The sequence below is a fragment of the Triticum urartu genome, unplaced genomic scaffold (assembly GCF_003073215.2).
Source record: "Triticum urartu cultivar G1812 unplaced genomic scaffold, Tu2.1 TuUngrouped_contig_6468, whole genome shotgun sequence".
In the NCBI taxonomy this organism is placed as follows: Eukaryota; Viridiplantae; Streptophyta; class Magnoliopsida; order Poales; family Poaceae; genus Triticum; species Triticum urartu.
Window position 1 is genome coordinate 1 of NW_024117232.1, and position 14885 is coordinate 14885.

Here is a 14885-nt window from a genome sequence, read left to right on the forward strand (position 1 = left end):
CCTCGTCGCCGGCCAGCCAGGTACCCTCTCCAGCCTCGCCGCCCGCCCTTCCGCCGTCGGTGATTGTTTCTCTCGCTCGTATGCCGTCGCATGCCTAGCTAGGTCGATCCGCGCGCTGTGATAGATGGATAGATCTGCTCGATTCGATTCGCCTTGGCGCGTTTGATTTCGAGACTGTCGCATGAACTGCTTGTATTGGTTCTGGACTAGTTTTGCTTGTCCTTGCTGTTGCATGATGAACTCGATTATTTCTCTCGCCCGTATGCGGTCGCATCTCTGGCTCGACCGCGCGCTGCGATAGATGGATCGATCTGCTCGGTCTCGTATTTAAGCATGTCGCCTGAACTCGAGTACCTAGATCTGCTCGATTCGATTCGCCTTTGCGCCCTGCTTGGTTTGGTTTCTGTATATGTCTGTTGGGCTAAACTAGTTTTGCGAATCCTTACCGAATTATCACTGTAATCTGCAAGTTAATCATCTAGGTTAGAGATGCATAACATGCTATTGTCAGCAAATTGGAGATGCAAAAAGTGCCCATCGTCTAATGGTAAAGACACAAGGCCTCCTTGCGGGGCCTTCTCATATAGGTTCGATTCCTATTGGGTGCTTCTGCAGACGACCCCCCTGCATCTCCAATTTGTCCTGACCCTGAATTGCCTTGTTAAGTAAGTGCCTTGCATGCTAATCTCGCCCTTTCGGATTAGATCATGCTTGGCCACTTGACAAGGCATTCTGGTCTGTAGGTTTATTGAAATCTTCTGTTAAGAATCGTTTGGATGTAGGTCTATTTTTACCTGTTAGTCAGATTTAGTTTTGCATGCCTTATCTGATGAATATGAATAATTTCAGTTACTTTTCCAGTGTTTAGTTTGAAGTCTATGAAATTGCAGTTTCATGGCTAGCCTTGCTTGCCTGTCAACTGTTGTCTGATAGGCCATTGTTTTTATGGTTTAGATTTGTTATTGCTCCAAATTATTACTATATCGTTCAATCATTTGCTATTTGAAGTTTAAACTGTAGCATTGAATTATTTGAACTCGTTTAACCACCCCTAATTTGGTCCATGCAGGTAGTTCGTAGCTCCAGCAGCCATGGGCAAGGAGAAGATCCACATCAGCATTGTGGTCATTGGCCATGTCGACTCTGGCAAGTCAACCACGACTGGCCACCTCATCTACAAGCTTGGAGGCATTGACAAGCGTGTGATCGAGAGGTTCGAGAAGGAAGCCGCTGAGATGAACAAGAGGTCTTTCAAGTACGCCTGGGTGCTTGACAAGCTCAAGGCTGAGCGTGAGAGAGGTATCACCATTGATATTGCTCTGTGGAAGTTCGAGACCACCAAGTACTCGTGCACTGTCATCGATGCTCCTGGTCACCGTGATTTCATCAAGAACATGATCACTGGTACCTCCCAGGCTGATTGTGCTGTGCTTATCATTGACTCCACCACTGGTGGTTTTGAGGCTGGTATCTCCAAGGATGGCCAGACCCGTGAGCACGCTCTCCTTGCTTTCACTCTTGGTGTGAAGCAGATGATCTGCTGCTGCAACAAGGTATACTTGCTATTCAACTTCCAATGGTGATTTTTATGAGTGACCATATTATTTGTTCACTAGTCAATGTCAATGTTCATTAGTACAGAAACATACTCTTAAATGATTTACATCTGTCTAATTCTATTTGTTTTGTGATAAATGTTTGTTCATTTTGTTTTTCCTTAAATTACAAATGTATTCCCTCCGTAAACTAATCTAAGTGCATTTAGAATACTAAAGTAATGATCTAAACACTCTTATATTAGTTTACAGAGGAAGTACTATTTTGCTATATGCTTTATCTCTCTAGGGTCAGAATTACCTACTAAATGTCCAGGTTCATTAGTAGCACTTAATTGCCTCTAATTGATTAACTCTGGTCATTTTGCTAATATTAGGTGATTAATAACTTCCATCATCTATGTTACTGACTTTATTATATATCATGATTGATGCAACTGTTTGTCTGCTTGTTATCTCTTATTCCAGTACATGACTACACATTTATGATGTTTCTCATTTTTGTGTTTGTTTGCATCGTTACCTTTTAATTATTCTGTTTATCTGATCGGATTGCTCTTATGATCTGTTCCAGATGGATGCCACCACTCCCAAGTACTCGAAGGCCCGTTACGATGAAATTGTCAAGGAAGTCTCTTCATACCTGAAGAAGGTCGGTTACAACCCTGACAAGGTTCCCTTTGTCCCCATCTCTGGGTTTGAGGGTGACAACATGATCGAGAGGTCCTCCAACCTTGACTGGTACAAGGGCCCAACCCTGCTTGAGGCGCTTGACCAGATCAATGAGCCCAAGAGGCCCTCCGACAAGCCCCTGCGTCTTCCCCTTCAGGACGTGTACAAGATTGGCGGCATTGGAACTGTGCCAGTGGGGCGTGTTGAGACTGGAGTCATCAAGCCAGGCATGGTTGTCACCTTTGGTCCTACTGGCCTGACCACTGAGGTGAAGTCTGTGGAGATGCACCATGAGTCTCTCCTGGAGGCGCTTCCTGGTGATAATGTCGGCTTCAACGTCAAGAATGTGGCTGTCAAGGATCTCAAGCGTGGGTACGTGGCCTCTAACTCCAAGGACGACCCTGCCAAGGAGGCTGCCAACTTCACCGCCCAGGTCATCATCATGAACCACCCCGGCCAGATCAGCAACGGCTACGCCCCGGTGCTGGACTGCCACACGTCCCACATCGCTGTCAAGTTCGCTGAGATCCAGACCAAGATCGACCGGCGGTCTGGCAAGGAGATTGAGGCGGCGCCCAAGTTCCTCAAGAACGGTGATGCCGGGTTCGTCAAGATGATCCCCACCAAGCCCATGGTGGTGGAGACCTTTGCCCAGTACCCTCCCCTGGGCCGCTTTGCTGTGCGTGACATGAGGCAGACGGTCGCCGTTGGCGTGATCAAGAGCGTGGAGAAGAAGGATCCGACCGGCGCCAAGGTGACCAAGGCTGCGGCCAAGAAGAAATGAGATGGTGTCGGGCGGTGGTGTTGTTGGTGGTTCTTTACCACATCTATGGTGGTGGTGGCGGTATACGGTGGTGGTGATAGTCGTGTTAGCGGATTTGCGACAAGCTTTGGTTATTTGTGTCGAGCAGTGTTCGAACTGCTTATTACTGTGGTCATAGTATCGTTCGGTTGTGTTGGTGAAACTTCGTCAGATAAAGTTGCTATTTTATATTTGAGTGATATTTGGAGTCGTTTTATATCTGCTGCCTGTAGCATATTTGATAATGGTTTTTGTGTTGCAAAGTGGATTTTTTTTCTGTCACTAACTACTCCGTAGTGATATACCATTGTATCACTGCTTTCGTGATCTAAACGCTCTTATAGTACTTTACAGAGGGAGTGCTGATGCTGAAACTTGGCTGTGCTGAAAATTTATTATCAAACTCAGACAGATTGTTGCAGCAGCTGCTTTATTTTTCAAGGTTGCATCTGAGAAAATCTGCACTCCAATCCCTGTCTGGCCATAGCACGTCGATGGTATACAATACTGACCTTTCATACTTTATTCAAGAGTACTCACTCTGTTCCTAAATTTAAGTCTTTTTATAGATTTCATTCACTACGGACTACACATGGAGCAAAATGAGTGAATCTTACACTCTAAAGTATGTCTGTATATACATCTATACGTAGTCCGCATCGAAATCTAAGAAATACTTATATTTAGGAACGTGGCTTCATCAAAAGATTAGTGACAAGAAGATGAGGAGATTTTTTCTTAGTTATACGTATATCTGTAGTCCCCATAACAAATTATGAGTCAACATTTTAAAAATTATGTTACTGGTAGTGTGTGTCTAAAAGGCACACCAAATTAAGGGGGAAAAAGCAGAGAAGACACGTGATTCAGATAATTACGGTAGATGCATGGTGAGAAATTGACGAGAATAAGACCAGAGGAAGATGAAGCAATCCATGAATATGAGGGGGTTGTTGAGGCCATCCACCGGGTCGGGATGAAAACGGCCTCTTCTTCCTGCCGTATGCCCCTGCCCCTGCTTCTGCAGCGGCGCTGGGTTTCGCTGCTGCCGCTGCCGTCGTCGAAGCTTTACGGTGGCCGTTGCCATTGCCTGGCTTGTTCTTCGTTGGAGAGCTGACCACGGACAGAGCCGGCGGAGGCATTCTTGGCAACAATGAATGACGTGGAGCGGCAGAGGCCGGCCCTGGGACTGGGAGAGCTTTTCTTTTGCTGCTGTTGCTATTGGGGTCGAGCACGAAGTCCATGTCCGCGGACCAAGACAGTGGTAGATCTTGATCTCAACACTAGGATGCCACTGTTCAAAAATTACATTATATACTACTATAATTTGACCAAAACATCACCAATAATATCAACTAATAGTCCCAAAATAACATCAACTTATTAATAATTAGTGTTAAATACATAGTAAAAACTAGTTTCTGGAAGTAACATAAGACTTTTTAGATCAGTAAAGTAGCAGTGATCTAAGAAGTCTTATGTTACTTTACAGAGGGAGTATTTTGCATTATTGTAGTCGGCCATGAACGGTGTAGTAGTTGCCTCCATTGGTCTTGATCCTACACGCAGTTTGGTAGTTGGACAACCCGATGTCTGGCTGCGTCTCGCCCGTGTACTTGATGTAGGTGACTCGAAATCCTGGTGGAAAGACAACGTTGCGGATGTGGGAGTCAAATGCTTTTGGGCGCATGCACATCATTTTCGGGGGAGTCGTGCGGTGGAAATGGTTGATGATGCGTTAGTCGTCATCATCATCGTCACGGTGATCGTCGCAAAGGTTACTGTGGCCAACGTCACAATCATCTCTTCCCGTGCCACGACGACGAGCACAATGCCTTGCCTCGATGGTGTTCTACGTGTCGTGGTCCGGACTGAAGCTCTGTGTTGTCACACCGTATTGCCTGGAGGGTGTTCCGTGCATTACGGTTCGACCCAAGTCGACCATGTATTGGCATGAGGGGCACGAGGCTCTGAGTCGGTGTAGTTACACTCTTTGGTGTGTTGGTTCCCAGATGGGGAAGAATGCCGGCCCCTGGTGCTCGTAGTGGAAGATGCGCAGCCATTGCTGATTGCAACTTGCTTTTCTTAAGACAACACAATGGCATATGCTCACATACACTTCCTATGAACGCACTTTGATTGAAACTTGCCGGCGAGTTTCTTTTGCATCATTTATACCGTCTTACATTTTCCTTTACATCGGTTAGTTATTTTTAGCATATATTATGCATTTCTTTTAACAAGGTTTCCACAACAATGCAAGGGGTATTATCTAGTTTCAATAATACTCGGATATGCCATGATACTCTAACAAAGAATGCCGAAGAAGACACAAACAAAATGAACACAGCTATTGTTGTATTGCCATGGTCTAATTTACACGAGTGTGTTGTGGTACTATCACATAAAACTACAAAAGTTCCTCTGCTTTCAGCCATAGGTAAAAGATGGCTTGAAGTACATGCACATCGGTGGGTCAATCCTCATGATGGACAATATTGCAGACGGAACACTCCAGATACCATCACCGCAAATCAAACCAGAAGCAACCGCACCCGCAAACTCCTCTGACTCCTTACGGTTCACCATCTCCCATACAAACAAGATGACAGTCCCGATAAACATGTCAATCGCGAAGTATGCCCCAATGTAAAATGAAACGGCCATGGCCATCGGGAGCGGGATGAATTTGGATAGACCATTTGGGGTGACATCTCGGATGAGCTTGATTGCTATGGCTCCAAAGAAGAAGAAAGAGCATATTGCAAGGCAATGTCGCGGCAACACTGAGAATCCTTCGACACCCATGATTGACATCTCACGGAAGATGATGGCATATGGAGCTTTGAACATACCATCAGGATTGCCAATATCGAAGGATGTCCAGTAAAGCCAAAAGGTTAGAGGAGCAATGACACAACCAAGGGCAGTGCCAATCAACTGTGACACAAACATGGACCTTGGTGATGAGAGGGTCAGGTACCCAGTCTTGAAGTCATGCATGAGATCACCAGTTGTGGATACGATGGACATCATAACACCACAAGCTGCTAAGCCGGCCATCACACCACCATGTTGGCCAACCCATGAGGCAAAAATGAAAAGGCCAATCTTTCCATATGTGGATGCAAGGTTCCAATCTGTTAGTCCAGTTCCGTATGAGTTGCAGAAGGCAAGTAGAGGAGCAACAACATAGGCAAAGAGGACAAGGTACCACTTGAGTTGTGGGAATATCATTGGCACTATTGCAGTTGAAATTGCTGCAAGGCCCACATAACCAGATCCTGCCAACCAGGGAGGGATACTGTCTTTTAGAAACACCTCATTTAGAAGCTTTTCCTTGACTGATAATTTGGAATTTTTATCATCTGCAATTATAAAAGGGAAACAAGATGAGAGCCATGATGTATGATATGATGGCAGGTCAACTAGGTACAATAAGAAAATGGCATTACCATCATGAACCCAAACAAGGGGAAGTCTTCCTTGCTTTGAGCGTGCATTCATTATTTCCTTGATAGTAGCATAAATTATTTTGATGAGGTTAAAAGTACCATCACCAAGTATCAAGGATACCGATATGAAAACCTGGAAGGGTGCATTGACAACTTAGTTTTTGCTAAATATAATGTTGGCGAAGACTGAGCATTAAGTGAATAAAGAATACTTTAGAAATTTAATGATATAGATGAGCCATTTATTTATTCTTGAACTCAATTTCATGTTTCTCATGAATTACGACCACTATGCCCACTAAAATAAATGCATAAAAGAGAGTTATCAGTATTATTCGCATATTTACAAGAACTACTTGCAAATTTACTGGGTTCATTCAATATGGAGGGAAACAAGAGACTTTGGTCAAGCCTTGTAAATATTGATTCATAATCTAGTTCTTTTTATTAGATCGGTTCACAACATGGTAAAAGCTATGTTGGTCAACAACCATCACAATTGAATTGGCAAAAGGCATAATCAAGAGACAACATGGTATTGACTAATAATTCATTATGAGATGGACAATTAGAATCCTTCACCACCATACCTTGTACCCATAGAGTCCTTTGAAGTCATTGCTTCCAAGGTTAGCTGGGTACCACTCCCCCGCTTTTGTCGATATATATGGCCAAAGAAAACCCCAAGATATGATGGCTCCAAGAAGTGCAGAGCAATTAACTATATGTGGACATATAAGGCCACATCCAATATAGGTTGGATTGAAGTCAAAATAAAACCTATAAAAAGTAGAAACTGTTCATATATAATGCATATGATATTCCAGCTTAAAGGATATTAATTTCATATAATAATCCATGCATGTCCAAATTATCCCTAATAAATTATAAGGCAACTAAACTAAACCAGAGATTGTCGTAGAGATTGGCAGGACTGGGTATTATTCTGGGCGATGAAATGGATGGAATTTCTTGAAACATAACTCACTTCACTTATAATCGAATTTGGAAAAGGGAGACTAGCTGCTGCAATAAATCAAGAAGAAAGCAGGCGCAAAAGAGAAGCTCAATGAGAGAGATTCTAGACCGGTCATGGTCGGGGCTGATCGATCGCTCCTTAAAAGGGAGTTAACTACTTCGAACCATACATGAAACTTATCTCATAGAGTGAGCTAGCCCCAGATAGCGAAGGATAGCTATTGACTTATTGGGAAACCCGCCTCCAATACATGCTTATCCCAGACCCCCTATTCCTTCATTTTAGGTTTTCATGGCCCCCTGACCCTATCTTGATTCAAACCGAAAACCCTCTCTAAGGTGGAGCCTAGTTGAAGCTGTCATTCAAAGAATAAATGGGAATCCAAATCCACTTTTAGGGATATAGATGAAGTCTCGCTCAGTAAAGAGGTTACAACATCCAGAACGAAGCCTGTCAAGCCAACCTTCCCTCACTGCGGCCCGTACTACCTGCCTAACCCTTCGCTCCGAGGGACCGTAGAACGGAAAGCGCCTTCTAAACAACTCGGCAGAAGGGAAGGGGCCTATGTATTTGCATGACCCCTGCGGATTTGACCCTACCTACACCCGGAGCCAATCCCCTAGCGGTCCTACCACCACGCCGCAGAACAGAAGGCAAATTTTGTTTCGATTTGAAAAATAAAATGATTTGTTTTTTAATTGCAAAATGCATGCTTCGAAATTTTAGCACGCTCATAATAGCAGTTAGCTTACGTGTTCTTAAATGCTGCAAGGCCCAGAGAAGGGAAGTTGTCGAAGCCACAAGAATCCCCGGCACCGCTGAAGAACCATTTAAAGCAGTTCCAAAGGAAACTTATGCTTAAATACTTTTCGAGACAACTAACTTGTTTTCTGCAGGCATGAGAATAAAGTTAGTACCACCAAAACTCAAGAAATGCAGTAACCCAAGAATATGTAATCAACAATCAAATCGATACAGAGACATCAAAGTTCATCCCAAGTAAACAAATAGATAATCCATGATTTTAAGTAAAAACTGATAAACTAGCTATTTTATATCTATCATAAGATTCACCTTCTGTGCTTAATGTACACATTTACCCCCCCCCCCCCCCCCCCCCCCCCTAAAAGTATATGCAATTGTGTAGAGAGATAAGATTGTAGAATTCGTAGCCTCCATTCATTACAAACTAATTGCGAGCTGAATAGATCAGTAAAGCTTTATTATTGTTGAATTACCTAAAATAAATTTGTTCTCTCATGTACATGCTACTTAATTGACCAATAAACAATCTATAACGAGAATTGGTTGATAAATGGGTAGAAGGCTAATGTGCAACTTCATTGGACTATTAAGGGATTTTGGCAACCATCAGTGTTTAACACTTGGAAAAAGGTCAACTGGAAGACAATGAGCTTTAAATAACTTAATAGTCACTAACAGTTAGGAGACAGTATTTAAAATGCTTAAGTCATGGGGACCCATAGTTTAACCTGATATAAGCCGTAAAAGTACCATAGGTCAATACAAACCACTCTTTCAATTACTTATTTATAAATTACTAATTGTGCAATTGCGCAGCACTTTATCATACAAAATATATATTCATCCAATCATCGGACAAGAAGCATCAGAGAGTCAATAATAACTGTCCCTCCAAAGTACAGATAACTTATCAGTATGCACAAAATTAAGGATCAATGATGATCTGTTTCTTACTCTACTAACTCATCTCCGGTAGAAGTGTGGACGCTGTTTATGAACATAGCTGTGGCAGTTCCTCTGGGATAGGTTAGCTTATAGTTTATCACCATCGCCTAGCAAACACCAAACTGAACTTAGTTTACCGAATTTGCAAAGTGTTGTCCTAGTTGCTGCACTTGATTACAAAAATGTAAATGCGATCAGATAAAGATGAAAGATGCACACACATCTAAGATGTGGATGATTACCTTGCGCAGGGCAACGAGACAAAAAATACCAATGAAGCTAACTACAAACATAAACCCAATCATCCAACTTAGAGAGGGATTCTTCACATCCACTGCCCTGTTACCAGGATAATCAGTCCCAAGAAGCTCGTAAGTTTTTTGATCCATTGCAAGCATATATGATCCGAATCCTCCTGCACAAATGGAAACATTGATTGATAATGTGAACTATGTGAAAAGGGGGAAGCCCATCGTCATCAATTTTTCTGCCACTCCCAAAAAACACCAAAATCAGATACGTACGCTGCAAAGTTAAACATTTGTTCTAAGAAATGCAATTGTAAAAACCAACTGCCAGTGTCAAAAACGCTCTTATATTATGGGACGGAGGGATTAATAACTTCCTTTAATACCAAAAAAAAACAGTAAAACCAAACCTAATCTTTCTCCAATACCTAGCAATGTTCCACCCAAATCAAACACCGTTTAGGTCCCCACCCAAAAATAATATACACACAAGCAACGGCCACACGTACTTAATTAGCAGAAATCAGCTTCAGAAGTCCACATGAAGGCTGTTTTGAGTCAAGGATCATATCAAAGCAAAATGCAAACATACCGCTGGTGGCGAGGCCGTAGCAGGCGACGACGCAGGTCTGGATGACGGTGTTCTCCTGCTTGGTGAAGGGCTTGGAGACGACGCCGAACATGTCCAGCGCCGCAGTCCAGGTCCGCACGAGGAAGTAGGCGAGCAGGCCCGCGGCGACGTTGAGCGAAGGAATGATCCCCACCGTGAGGTTGGGCTTGTGCGTGATGAGGCAGAAGAGCACCCCCAGGATGGCGCTCACCACCACACCCCGGACCGTCAGCTGCTCCCGCCACGGCGGCACCGCCTCCACCGCCGACGGCGCGCCGGCAAGGAGGGGCCCGGTCATCTCCGCCGCATCCGCCTCCGATCCCATCTCTTGCGAACGCTAGTATCAAGCCAATGCCTCCCTTCGCCTCAGACTTTGGGTGCTGGTAGACGAGGTCAAGGTGAGGATGAATGAATTGGCGTGGAGGACTAGGTATTTAAAGGGCGTAAACTGAAGCTTAATTAGTACACAAGTACGTATGGTGGCTTTAGTATGTTCATCAGTTCATGCATGCACACTATGACACGCGTACTCCTATCATGCAGACACGTAGCAGGCCAGCACGGTCATTATCTTGGCAGAGGACCGGGACAGGAGGAGCAGCGTGAATCATGCTTGTGCTAGTAACACGCGGGTAGTGCTATCCGGCCACTCGATCGCTGTCTAGGTAACGGTGGCCACACATTTCTACTGCTTACGTGCTAATTTGATTGCCATCCTTAAGCAAGCGTTAACTATATCTGATGGGGCCGTATCTAATGATGGCCACGAAGTACAGTCTCTGGAACCATCCCTACGGCAGGATTATGTACGGTGGGACTGGATGTAATGGTAACCACAAATCATGCCATGCATTAGGAATTAAGTATTTTTTTCTCTTAGGAAGGAAGGAACGTGCATGTTGTAGTATTTGATTTGGCCATGCCATCGATGCGAGCAAGGTAGGAGGGCTAGCTGTGCATACGCACAGTTTGAACGTTCAGGCTGATGCTGATGTCACATGTCATCGTTTGATGTCGAAATAAACTATAGAAAGTTGTGCATCTCATGGCATTTCAGAAATTTTAATGGTTTAACTAAACAAAGATAAATTGGCATGTCCATGGAAAATGGATTGCCCTTTTGTTCATTTATATTTATACGTTATGTGCACTAGAAGCTTAGGGCACGCTTCGTGGCGCCGTGGAGGCTTTTAGGGTCTCGCAACTCGCTTTTCGCTGTTTATTTTTGTCATTGTGGTTATCTCGCTGGAATATGTTCTCATGATGGCCTACTAACAATTATAATTAAGTTTGTTGGTGTTGGCGCAGTATGCCAAAGTCAATAAATGTATATTTTTGCGAGGTTAATGTGATTATAACAGTGAAATTTAATGTAATTTATGTTTCACATATGAAGGTTTCTTGTGTATTTGTTATTCTATACAATCATTTTTAGGAATCACCATAGTGGTGGCTTGTTTGGCGGAGAGTCCATGGATTTGAAATTTTAGACAAGTTGCATAGAGAAAGTCTGTTGACGGAGGGATAGAGAAGGTGAGTGATTTGTTGGGAAGAATTAATACTATCTTGAACACACGAATAACTAGCATTATCGAAAGATATTTGTGCCCTCTAAAAAGATATTTGTACACTTGCCGAAATTGTTTCTACAGGATCCTTTGTATTAGCAACTAATGTACACGACTATATCAGCCTAGCTGTCCCTTGCTCCACCGATGAGTTCGCCTGTGTATTTGTCATTTGAACTGCGCCACCATTTGCCTCGTCAATTGGTGAACTACTTGCGTCTGTAGTAATTTTATTTGGGGTTCTTGTGCCTCTCCTAGCCTTTTCAGCCCAGTTGACAAGGCCTTCGGTCACATTGTCATCAAATATAGTCTTCTTGAAAGAATTCCCCATCTATACCAATGATGAGACGAAATTAGAATAAAATGATAGATAAGAATATTTGTTTGATCATGACAATAAAGCCATTAAAATTGTATCAATTTGTGAAAACAAGCTTTGTATTCATCAAGAATGGATACTCATAGGTATAGTTCAAGTTGAAAATCATTATATCACAACAAAACTACAATTTTATCCACTTTATTAATTGAACTCACATGGGAGACAACGGCGTATAGTGGTAGGGTGCTGTAACCACAAAGAACTTGGCAGATTACACTGAAAGAAGTAAAAAGTAATGAGTATGTTTTTAAGATGTCTCAGTAAGTTGTTGATGTCATTGTGATTTCTGTTGTACCTTATGACAACTCGAGTAATAACATATGCTGGTTTCCCCATGATGCATGATTTAAAACCATATGTTACCTGCAACATTGATAAATGCAAGGGTTAGTCCTACTTGTATTCATTAGATTCCTATTTGAAACTATCAAATCCATAACTTATATTCTATGTAATTTCACGATTCTTATCGTACTCTCCAATACTTCATGTTAAATTAGGTTGTGGGTACAACAAGCTTACTTATTGTTCTTACCAAGAGCCAGAAGAAAAATGCAATTTCAAATGCATTTTGAAATAGGACGATGTGGATCAACAGAAGGACTAATTTAGGCCGATGGAACCAAAAGAAGTTATCTGAAGGAGAAACTACTAAATCCCCTCGAATAGCCGTATCCTTCTGGGCAACCTCATAAGCCAATTCCGTTATTATGTGCTCCATCTTACTTCCTACCACAAGTAACATCTGCCAAACACAAATACAATAAGTTGATGTCACGAGTCTGCCCTTTTTTGGATCATGCTTAGTTTGAAAGATCATTGTAGAAGTCATATGAAAGCATATAATTAGTATTTAGTCCTTAAAACATGCATACATGTAGTAGAAATTTCTTTTATGTGTTTTTGTATAGATAGTAACTCATGTTTACTTACAATGAATGGAACCAAGGTAATCCAAATGTAGACATACCACCCTACAATAACGGTACGACAAGAGTCGGGTTACTTTTCACATAAAAAATTGTCTAGTGAGGGTTAGCCAAAATAAAATAAGTAAATAAATAAATATATTTTTGTGACAATTTAACAAAACAAGAGTTATACAAGTGGATCAAAACTTGTGACCTCTAGTGATACATACCTTCAACATTCAATAGTAGGAATATCATCAGCATGGCTCAAAGGTACCAACTACATAAGCATAACATGGACATCAATTTGCTATTTTCTCTATAGGTAATTGATCTATACATAGCATATGCTTTAGAAAAAAATTGGGTAATGCATTTTGTAATAGTAGCATTGAGCACTTACCTAATACCAACAACTTTCTTAAAATCAACCTCCAAAGCTCTGATCATGTAACTATAAAAGTTGAATTTTGGTGTCCCCTTACAATGTTTCTGTGAAAAGGAATGAAGCATGTATATATATAAGTTTCCTCCACTAATAGTGTATACCCGAAAACATACACGTGACTTCTATATATCGATTAAAATGTAGGTTGATTACCATGATGAAACCAAGTCTCATTGTTGTGTAGTCCTCCTCAGTGACGGATCCATAAAATTGTTTGAAGAAGGAACGCTAAAAAGACGATGACTTATCTTATAGCCCAATTGCAAAATAGAGAAATAAGGCAATATATATGTTTTGATCCTTATAAAAACACAAGAAAAAGAAAGTATACCATCCAACCAAATATCCTCGACCGCTTTCTATGACCTTTAAAGTGGTCTTGAATAAATTTGAATTCTCGAATGTGCTTGATCATTTGAGGGGCTGCAAGTTAGGACCCAACATTAGTAAACAAAAAATGTAACACAACTTCATACAACTGAAGAAAACTTGTGAACTCATCATTAGCCAAACAAGGAAAGGAAACTATTTGCATCATATATACATACCACCGTCATCACTTTCTTGGATCTTGGTCTCCCAATGTCGCCAATTTCTCGTCTGCACAACAATTAACATAGTAGTTAGAAAAGCTATGGTAGACGAATTACTCGTTACTAACAAAAATATAGTCAGAGTTTTAGTTAGTACCTGTGCAATTCCTAGAAGTACTGTAATAGCACTGAGAAGGAAATGGGTGACCGCCAACACGAAGATAAATATGTGTAGTTGATGAATAGCTTCAGATGAAAGTAATGGAACTTTGTCCTGCATGCCAAATGGCGTCAAATGAATCATTGGATAAGAACAAGGTCGAACGGGTCAAAGACGAAAAACAATAGATCGACGAAGACAGAAGAAAAAGGAAAAGTAGAGTATCACAAATAAAATCGAGAACCGACAAAATGGTTGTGCGCATCATCTGCAGAGGTCAAGCCGTCAAGGGTAATCCTCCTTTTCAAGAAAAATATCACAAAACAAAATCAAGCACTTCTGATGCCTTGAGCTGTACCTTCTTGAGGCAGTATTCGTCGTCGGAGGAGGCTCCTCCAGCCAGGAGGCGCCTCCCCCCACCCAACACGCCGGTGAACACAGCGCCACCGAGGTGGTCCGTCTCGTGCAGCGGCGGCTTGCAGGGCTGCAGGTGGAGCATGGCGCTCGGGCTGACGCACAGCTTCCCAATGGGCCCCTGGAAGACGGTGAGCAGCAGCGAGATGAACCCCAGCAGCATCAGCTCCTCCTTCACCTTGAGCAGGGCCTCGTACATCGGCTTCTTGCGACTCCTTATCAGCCTCTGCATGCAAACGTGCGTGCCCAAACGTTCAGCTGATGGCCGATTGCTTCGACAGATACGGCAGGCAGCTTCGTGGTCTCTCATGGTGGATGTACGCACATACCTTGCCTAGGCGGTGGAGCAAGCGCTCGAAGAGCAGGGAGATGATGATCATGACGGAGCAGACCAACGCCACGATCCATGTCGGCGTGAACTCGAGCGGCTTTGGCTT

General features: G+C 42.6%; 3 protein-coding genes across 3 annotated transcripts; 1 reads left to right on the forward strand and 2 right to left on the reverse strand.

Annotated features, from left to right (window-relative positions):
- LOC125530658 (elongation factor 1-alpha) lies at positions 1–3249 on the forward strand. Its single transcript, XM_048695047.1, has 3 exons — positions 1–20; positions 1070–1553; positions 2131–3249. The coding sequence occupies exons 2-3, from the start codon at positions 1092–1094 to the stop codon at positions 3010–3012; spliced, it is 1344 nt and encodes a 447-aa protein (XP_048551004.1). The 5' UTR covers positions 1–20; positions 1070–1091; the 3' UTR covers positions 3013–3249.
- A 2119-nt stretch (positions 3250–5368) lies between these two features.
- LOC125530657 (probable metal-nicotianamine transporter YSL6) lies at positions 5369–10461 on the reverse strand. The gene is made up of 7 exons (XM_048695046.1): positions 10015–10461; positions 9417–9589; positions 9184–9281; positions 8217–8354; positions 7076–7265; positions 6486–6618; positions 5369–6398 (listed from the first exon to the last, which is right to left on the reverse strand). The coding sequence occupies exons 1-7, from the start codon at positions 10355–10357 to the stop codon at positions 5461–5463; spliced, it is 2013 nt and encodes a 670-aa protein (XP_048551003.1). The 5' UTR covers positions 10358–10461; the 3' UTR covers positions 5369–5460.
- A 1154-nt stretch (positions 10462–11615) lies between these two features.
- Positions 11616–14876, reverse strand: LOC125530656 (MLO-like protein 1; the record flags this gene model as incomplete). Its single annotated transcript, XM_048695045.1, is given in 13 exon segments — positions 11616–11931; positions 12138–12198; positions 12278–12345; positions 12518–12727; positions 12916–12956; positions 13124–13173; positions 13297–13385; positions 13495–13569; positions 13673–13764; positions 13890–13941; positions 14032–14148; positions 14393–14674; positions 14778–14876. Coding segments are annotated over 13 exon segments (1452 nt in total), but the record flags the coding sequence as incomplete, so codon positions are not given.
- Between the last annotated feature and the right edge of the window lie 9 nt (positions 14877–14885).

Bases quoted from the DNA above. Each gene is read 5' to 3' on its own strand.
- LOC125530658 (XM_048695047.1), top strand. From the start codon at position 1,092: ATGGGCAAGGAGAAGATCCACATCAGCATTGTGGTCATTGGCCATGTC. The intron at 1,554-2,130 runs GTATACTTGCTA...GATCTGTTCCAG, and splicing joins TGATCTGCTGCTGCAACAAG to ATGGATGCCACCACTCCCAA.
- LOC125530657 (XM_048695046.1), bottom strand. From the start codon at position 10,357: ATGGGATCGGAGGCGGATGCGGCGGAGATGACCGGGCCCCTCCTTGCC. The intron at 9,282-9,416 runs GTAATCATCCAC...GGTGTTTGCTAG, and splicing joins GTCTCGTTGCCCTGCGCAAG to GCGATGGTGATAAACTATAA. The intron at 8,355-9,183 runs GTAAGAAACAGA...TCATGCCTGCAG, and splicing joins ACCGGAGATGAGTTAGTAGA to AAAACAAGTTAGTTGTCTCG.